Source organism: Megachile rotundata, unplaced genomic scaffold, assembly GCF_050947335.1.
Source record: "Megachile rotundata isolate GNS110a unplaced genomic scaffold, iyMegRotu1 scaffold1053, whole genome shotgun sequence".
NCBI lineage: Eukaryota > Metazoa > Arthropoda > Insecta > Hymenoptera > Megachilidae > Megachile > Megachile rotundata.
Window position 1 is genome coordinate 43,664 of NW_027474350.1, and position 9,333 is coordinate 52,996.

The following is a 9,333-nucleotide window of genomic DNA, read 5'->3' on the forward strand; positions in this document are numbered from 1 at the left end:
TTATGAATCCGAACGTGCCAAAATTGTATAAATGTTCTAGTAATACGTTATTCTATTGGTTTTAATCGTTTTTTATATAGGTTGTCAGTCATCGTTTCACCGAACCGACTATGCGGAACGAAAAATTTTGGATAATTTCGTTAATTATGAATCCGAACGTGCCAAAATGGTATAAATGGTCTAGTAATGCGTTATTCTTTACGTTTTAATCATTTTTAATATATGTTGTCAGTCACCGTTTCACCGAACCGACTATGCGTAATGAAAAATTTTCGATAATTTCGTTAATTATGAATCCGAACGTGTCAAAATGGTATAAATGTTCTAGTAATGCGTTATTCTATTGGTTTTAATCGTTCTTAGTATAGGTTGTCAGTCATCGTTTCACCGAACCGACTATGCCGAACGGACTTGGTCCCGGTCGGACGGCCTACCGAACCGACTATGCGGAACGAAAAATTTTCAATAATTTTGTTATTTATGAATCCGAACGTGCCAAAATTGTATAAACGTTCTAATAATACGTTATTCTATAGGTTTTAATCGTTTTTAATATAGGTTGTCAGTCATCGTTTCACCGAACCGACTATGCGGAACGAAAAATTTTAGATAATTTCGTTAATTATGAATCCGAACGTGCCAAAATAGTATAAATGTTCTAGTAATGCGTTATTCTATACGTTTTAATCATTTCTAATATAGGTTGTCAGTCACCTTTTCACCGAACCGACTCTGCGCAATGAAAAATTTTCGATAATTTCGTCAATTATGAATCCGAACGTGCCAAAATGGTATAAATGTTCTAGTGATACGTTATTCTATAGGTTTTAATCGTTTTTTATATAGGTTGTCAGTCGTCGATTCACCGAACCGACTATGCCGGTGGGACATTGTCTCGCATCAGACGGTCCACCGAACCGACTATGCGGAACGAAAAATTTTCAATAATTTTGTTATTTATGAATCCGAACGTGCCAAAATTGTATAAATGTTCTAGTAATACGTTATTCTATTGGTTTTAATCGTTTTTTATATAGGTTGTCAGTCATCGTTTCACCGAACCGACTATGCGGAACGAAAAATTTTGGATAATTTCGTTAATTATGAATCCGAACGTGCCAAAATGGTATAAATGGTCTAGTAATGCGTTATTCTTTACGTTTTAATCATTTTTAATATATGTTGTCAGTCACCGTTTCACCGAACCGACTATGCGTAATGAAAAATTTTCGATAATTTCGTTAATTATGAATCCGAACGTGTCAAAATGGTATAAATGTTCTAGTAATGCGTTATTCTATTGGTTTTAATCGTTCTTAGTATAGGTTGTCAGTCATCGTTTCACCGAACCGACTATGCCGAACGGACTTGGTCCCGGTCGGACGGCCTACCGAACCGACTATGCGGAACGAAAAATTTTCAATAATTTTGTTATTTATGAATCCGAACGTGCCAAAATTGTATAAACGTTCTAATAATACGTTATTCTATAGGTTTTAATCGTTTTTAATATAGGTTGTCAGTCATCGTTTCACCGAACCGACTATGCGGAACGAAAAATTTTAGATAATTTCGTTAATTATGAATCCGAACGTGCCAAAATAGTATAAATGTTCTAGTAATGCGTTATTCTATACGTTTTAATCATTTCTAATATAGGTTGTCAGTCACCTTTTCACCGAACCGACTCTGCGCAATGAAAAATTTTCGATAATTTCGTCAATTATGAATCCGAACGTGCCAAAATGGTATAAATGTTCTAGTGATACGTTATTCTATAGGTTTTAATCGTTTTTTATATAGGTTGTCAGTCGTCGATTCACCGAACCGACTATGCCGGTGGGACATTGTCTCGCATCAGACGGTCCACCGAACCGACTATGCGGAACGAAAAATTTTCAATAATTTTGTTATTTATGAATCCGAACGTGCCAAAATTGTATAAATGTTCTAGTAATACGTTATTCTATTGGTTTTAATCGTTTTTTATATAGGTTGTCAGTCATCGTTTCACCGAACCGACTATGCGGAACGAAAAATTTTGGATAATTTCGTTAATTATGAATCCGAACGTGCCAAAATGGTATAAATGGTCTAGTAATGCGTTATTCTTTACGTTTTAATCATTTTTAATATATGTTGTCAGTCACCGTTTCACCGAACCGACTATGCGTAATGAAAAATTTTCGATAATTTCGTTAATTATGAATCCGAACGTGTCAAAATGGTATAAATGTTCTAGTAATGCGTTATTCTATTGGTTTTAATCGTTCTTAGTATAGGTTGTCAGTCATCGTTTCACCGAACCGACTATGCCGAACGGACTTGGTCCCGGTCGGACGGCCTACCGAACCGACTATGCGGAACGAAAAATTTTCAATAATTTTGTTATTTATGAATCCGAACGTGCCAAAATTGTATAAACGTTCTAATAATACGTTATTCTATAGGTTTTAATCGTTTTTAATATAGGTTGTCAGTCATCGTTTCACCGAACCGACTATGCGGAACGAAAAATTTTAGATAATTTCGTTAATTATGAATCCGAACGTGCCAAAATAGTATAAATGTTCTAGTAATGCGTTATTCTATACGTTTTAATCATTTCTAATATAGGTTGTCAGTCACCTTTTCACCGAACCGACTCTGCGCAATGAAAAATTTTCGATAATTTCGTCAATTATGAATCCGAACGTGCCAAAATGGTATAAATGTTCTAGTGATACGTTATTCTATAGGTTTTAATCGTTTTTTATATAGGTTGTCAGTCGTCGATTCACCGAACCGACTATGCCGGTGGGACATTGTCTCGCATCAGACGGTCCACCGAACCGACTATGCGGAACGAAAAATTTTCAATAATTTTGTTATTTATGAATCCGAACGTGCCAAAATTGTATAAATGTTCTAGTAATACGTTATTCTATTGGTTTTAATCGTTTTTTATATAGGTTGTCAGTCATCGTTTCACCGAACCGACTATGCGGAACGAAAAATTTTGGATAATTTCGTTAATTATGAATCCGAACGTGCCAAAATGGTATAAATGGTCTAGTAATGCGTTATTCTTTACGTTTTAATCATTTTTAATATATGTTGTCAGTCACCGTTTCACCGAACCGACTATGCGTAATGAAAAATTTTCGATAATTTCGTTAATTATGAATCCGAACGTGTCAAAATGGTATAAATGTTCTAGTAATGCGTTATTCTATTGGTTTTAATCGTTCTTAGTATAGGTTGTCAGTCATCGTTTCACCGAACCGACTATGCCGAACGGACTTGGTCCCGGTCGGACGGCCTACCGAACCGACTATGCGGAACGAAAAATTTTCAATAATTTTGTTATTTATGAATCCGAACGTGCCAAAATTGTATAAACGTTCTAATAATACGTTATTCTATAGGTTTTAATCGTTTTTAATATAGGTTGTCAGTCATCGTTTCACCGAACCGACTATGCGGAACGAAAAATTTTAGATAATTTCGTTAATTATGAATCCGAACGTGCCAAAATAGTATAAATGTTCTAGTAATGCGTTATTCTATACGTTTTAATCATTTCTAATATAGGTTGTCAGTCACCTTTTCACCGAACCGACTCTGCGCAATGAAAAATTTTCGATAATTTCGTCAATTATGAATCCGAACGTGCCAAAATGGTATAAATGTTCTAGTGATACGTTATTCTATAGGTTTTAATCGTTTTTTATATAGGTTGTCAGTCGTCGATTCACCGAACCGACTATGCCGGTGGGACATTGTCTCGCATCAGACGGTCCACCGAACCGACTATGCGGAACGAAAAATTTTCAATAATTTTGTTATTTATGAATCCGAACGTGCCAAAATTGTATAAATGTTCTAGTAATACGTTATTCTATTGGTTTTAATCGTTTTTTATATAGGTTGTCAGTCATCGTTTCACCGAACCGACTATGCGGAACGAAAAATTTTGGATAATTTCGTTAATTATGAATCCGAACGTGCCAAAATGGTATAAATGGTCTAGTAATGCGTTATTCTTTACGTTTTAATCATTTTTAATATATGTTGTCAGTCACCGTTTCACCGAACCGACTATGCGTAATGAAAAATTTTCGATAATTTCGTTAATTATGAATCCGAACGTGTCAAAATGGTATAAATGTTCTAGTAATGCGTTATTCTATTGGTTTTAATCGTTCTTAGTATAGGTTGTCAGTCATCGTTTCACCGAACCGACTATGCCGAACGGACTTGGTCCCGGTCGGACGGCCTACCGAACCGACTATGCGGAACGAAAAATTTTCAATAATTTTGTTATTTATGAATCCGAACGTGCCAAAATTGTATAAACGTTCTAATAATACGTTATTCTATAGGTTTTAATCGTTTTTAATATAGGTTGTCAGTCATCGTTTCACCGAACCGACTATGCGGAACGAAAAATTTTAGATAATTTCGTTAATTATGAATCCGAACGTGCCAAAATAGTATAAATGTTCTAGTAATGCGTTATTCTATACGTTTTAATCATTTCTAATATAGGTTGTCAGTCACCTTTTCACCGAACCGACTCTGCGCAATGAAAAATTTTCGATAATTTCGTCAATTATGAATCCGAACGTGCCAAAATGGTATAAATGTTCTAGTGATACGTTATTCTATAGGTTTTAATCGTTTTTTATATAGGTTGTCAGTCGTCGATTCACCGAACCGACTATGCCGGTGGGACATTGTCTCGCATCAGACGGTCCACCGAACCGACTATGCGGAACGAAAAATTTTCAATAATTTTGTTATTTATGAATCCGAACGTGCCAAAATTGTATAAATGTTCTAGTAATACGTTATTCTATTGGTTTTAATCGTTTTTTATATAGGTTGTCAGTCATCGTTTCACCGAACCGACTATGCGGAACGAAAAATTTTGGATAATTTCGTTAATTATGAATCCGAACGTGCCAAAATGGTATAAATGGTCTAGTAATGCGTTATTCTTTACGTTTTAATCATTTTTAATATATGTTGTCAGTCACCGTTTCACCGAACCGACTATGCGTAATGAAAAATTTTCGATAATTTCGTTAATTATGAATCCGAACGTGTCAAAATGGTATAAATGTTCTAGTAATGCGTTATTCTATTGGTTTTAATCGTTCTTAGTATAGGTTGTCAGTCATCGTTTCACCGAACCGACTATGCCGAACGGACTTGGTCCCGGTCGGATGTGACGTCGGGCCTCCGACGTTGACATAGAATATAGGACACGTATATAGCCATAGAACGTAAGAGATGAATATAAGAGTATGTAGCCATAGAATATAAGATATGAATGTAACCGTAAAATATAAGACGCGTATGTAGCCTTAGCATATAAGATATGAATGTAACCATAGAGCGTAAGACACGTATGTAACCCTAACTATAAGATATTATTCACGCCACAGTTAATCACATAGAGATAAGGAAACAAGTAGCGTAGGAACCGCTCGACATTCCTTTCCCACAAGATAAGTCCCTTCCTCGAACTCAATCTCATAAACATCCTCCCGATAATCCAACTCATAAACATCCTTTAGCCAAATTAATCATGATACCCTTATCGACAGCAAACCACAACATCCTCTCACGACAACTCCCGTATCTCATCTTATAAACATCCTTCAAGATAAACCAACCATAACATCCTCTTGCATCAGCCAGAACCTTCTCGAACATCCTTATCGACACCTAGCCATAACATCCTCTTACATCAGCCAGAACCTTCTAGAACAATTTCCTTTGTCCTCAACCACTATAAAACCCAGACCATTCCTTATCATACAGAACCAGTCGGCGCCAGTCCGCCCTAGTCTGCATACCGGTAACCTCAGTGCTAGGTAATCCTGCCTGAGGCCCGTCCAGCCATACAATACCACATCAGCCCAGCCTGATTCCTCGGGAGTCGTAATCGACTACCCATTTCGTCGAGCGGATAAACGTAAGAATATATCATAAAGGAACATTGTCCATACACGTATATAATCAAGGATTTATTGGAGAATATATCATTATATAATTATAATTGTTGTCCACTGTCTTCAAATACCTGCACGATTCGTATCATACTATTGCAACCTCCTGACTCGCGTGATAAATCACACGAGACGAGCTTAATAGCCACAGCGAGGACATAGAGATACTTCAACGACAGCTGCTTCCACGGGACCCAGGGCCACGACGTAAGCCAGCGAGCTACGCTAACCCGAAAGCTGAGGAAAATAGTTAGAAGTTATAGCCAGCGAGGCAAGTGAAACCGTACATTATTTCACTGGACACTCCTGGCCGTAACAAAATTGGTGACAGCGGTGGGATTGACTCAGCACCGTGGAGAGATAGCTGCCTACGTGACATTCAGCGAGCCAAGATTACGAAGCGTGTGAAAGAACAAAGCGGACAAGGAGGTCTCGAGATAAGGAGCACGCCAGACGTAAGACGACACCGGCCGGACGCTCGACCGTACCGAGCGGGAGATAAGCGCGCCGCATTCCTGAGCGCGCCCGTTCCCACGACGCGCCGGGTCTCACGCCAGCGCGGGTGACGCATCCACTGCCGCTGCAGTAACGCGCTCATTCAGTCACGCTCCTTCGTACAGTTAAGACATCGAGTTCGCGCTACAGAGTTTTTCGACAAGAGCAGATCTCTAACGTTCTCGACCTTGCAAGCGGTACGTGCGCTTCAATAGCCGTACTACCTCTTGCCTGGAAGAGGCTTAGGGCATTCTGTCTACAAGATTCGCCAGTTTTCCGCAGATATTTGTGTCACACTTGCGCGTAAAAGCGAAGGTGTTGCCACGGTATCAAAAGAGACTGCGAATTCTTCGCGCTACAGAGTTTTTCGACAGGAGCAGATCCTTAACGTTCTCAACCTTGCAAGCGGTACGTGCGCTGCATAGCTGTACTACCTCTTGCCTGGAAGAGACTTGGGGAATTCTGTCTACAGGATTCGTTAGGTTTTCCGTAGATATTCGTGTCGCACTTGCGCGTAAAAGCGAAGGTGTTGCCACGGTATTGAAAGAAACTGCGAATTCTTCGCGTACAGTATAGTGAATAGCCAATTACGAGCCGACGATCGCTGTTGGTAACCCGATTTTTGCGCGTTCAAACGCTGCGGAATACGCTAGCCAACAGCATGCCGGTAAGTCATTGAGACTGAGTACAGGAATTGTATTTTTCTTTCGTAAGTAATAAAATTTTCGTAATCGTCATTTGAAAATAGGGGAAAAAGAAGCGTGGCTGCCGTGCGGGCCGCCGAGAAAAGGCGAGGAAGCTCAAGCTCCTCGAAGAGAAGTTTCTACGACAAGTGTTTAAACCGGAAATTGTGACTTTGGACAGTGAATCGGACACTGAGACGTTATCACGCGAAGTGCCGTTACTCAGCTACGACGTTTTGGACACAAGAAGTGCCATAAAAGTGCGTAACCACAGGGAAGTTCCGGACAAAGTGTTGGTGGACTTTTTCCGGGCGTTTCGCGGAAACAATTGGTCGTGCCCACCTTCGGTAGACGAATTCTGCCAACAACATGCCGTCGCAACCGGCTGGGACGCAGAAGACGACGCCGATGGAACTCCGTTCGAGGCAAACGGAACCAATGAGTGAGGACGAAATGGCCATGGTACAGAAACAACAAATTGAAAAAGAGAGGCGCCTTCGGGAGGAGGCCCGAATGCTTGACAGCGAGAGACGAGAATTGGAAGAAGCTCGCCTGCGGAACGAAGCACTGTTAGCCAGAATCCGGAAAGCTGAACAGAGCCAAGGGGCAATACCGAAGAAAAGAGACATCCCCGAGGAACTACCCACGGAAATGGAGGTGCCAAGTGTTGCCGTCGTCAGTGAATCCATCGGCTACACTCTGAACGAAGCAGTAAAAATGGTGCCCGTTTTCAATGGTTCCTCGCCGACGTTATTAACATTCACACGGGCGTGCAAAAGAGCCAGGCAGTTAATTCCCGCTCACGCCGAGGGAACTCTGGTCAAACTCATCATTGGACACTTGAGTGGGCACGCCGCCGCTGCTGTGGAGGACGAGGAGATCTACACCGTCGCCGAGCTGTGTAACACCCTCAAGGACATCTTTGGACCACAGCGCACCGTCGACTACTACCGCGGCGAATTAGCGAGCATCTACATGAAGAACGGTGAGCACGTTCTAGATTTCATAACCCGAGTAAAAGACTTGCGTGACGCGATCCTCGATTGCGACCGAGGCGCGCCTGACATTGACGAAATCAACAATTTCGCGAAAGGGTGCTTTATCGATGGGTTGATGTCACCCATGCGTTTAGAAGTAAAATCGGTCGCGGCCGAACCGTTAAAATGTGTATTTCGAGAAGCAATCTCAGCGTTCAAGAGATTAGAGTTAGAAAAGTCGAGACAGGGCCGTACCGAAACGCGCCGTGTGAATTTCGAACAGCGCGACGGAACTCCCGACTGGCGATTGGGTAGAGACTTTAGAAGAAGCGAATCTCCGCGTCGCGTTGATTTCGGAAGGCGTGACCAAAACCCGGAATGGCGCGAACGCCGTTTTAGCAGTCCACCGCGTCGCGACGCATGGAAACCAACATCGCCCGTTCCGCCGCGAAATTACCAGGCGAATCGGGGATTCACGCGATATCCCCGCGGAGATGACAGAAGAGACCCGCCGTTGCCCGATAGATTCTGTCGATATTGCAATATTCCGGGTCACGATCTGCACGAATGTAGAAAGCGTCAATACAACGAACGAATGCGAAATTCGGGAAACGAGCAAGCCCTCCCGCCCGTGGCGATCAGGAGACGGGAGGGCCCAAGCGCGAAAACAATGCACACAGTAACGTTAGAACAGCCCGAATTAATTACAATAACGGACGAGGAGTAATGATTCCGCAGATAAGCGTCACTGCGCCAGAACTCAAGGCCAAGTCAGCCCTCATGATCGATACGGGCGCGGAGCCAAACTTGATTAAGATAGGAGCACTAAGACCCGAAATGGTCATAAATTTGGACGATCGTATGTCAATATCAGGTATTTCAGCTCAGGCCGTGCTCACTATAGGAGCAACGAATGTCACTTTGTTCGGTGAAAAATTCAAATTTTACGTCGTGCAAAATTCTTTCCCCATACCAACACAGGGAATACTCGGGAACCCGTTCCTGACGGATGCGGAGATTTCGATGCGGGATCAATGTGTCCGTCGGAAGGACATAGTAATACCGTTCGATACCGGAAACCCCATTAGGATAAAGGCTCGAACTATTATGAACGTAAAAATACGCGCAATAGGGCCCGACACGGGCTACGTAGCCCGAAGGGAATTGGCACCGGACGTG

At 41.5% G+C, this 9,333-nt stretch overlaps 1 protein-coding gene across 1 annotated transcript; it reads left to right on the forward strand.

Annotated features, from left to right (window-relative positions):
- The first annotated feature begins 5,213 nt into the window (after positions 1–5,213).
- LOC143266503 (uncharacterized) lies at positions 5,214–9,327 on the forward strand. The gene is made up of 2 exons (XM_076541967.1): positions 5,214–7,161; positions 7,243–9,327. Exon 2 carries the CDS (start codon positions 7,547–7,549, stop codon positions 8,879–8,881), a length of 1,335 nt encoding a protein of 444 aa, XP_076398082.1. The 5' UTR covers positions 5,214–7,161; positions 7,243–7,546; the 3' UTR covers positions 8,882–9,327.
- Positions 9,328–9,333: the final 6 nt, after the last annotated feature.

Coding starts and splice junctions, on each gene's coding strand:
- LOC143266503 (XM_076541967.1), top strand. CDS start 7,547: ATGCCGTCGCAACCGGCTGGGACGCAGAAGACGACGCCGATGGAACTC.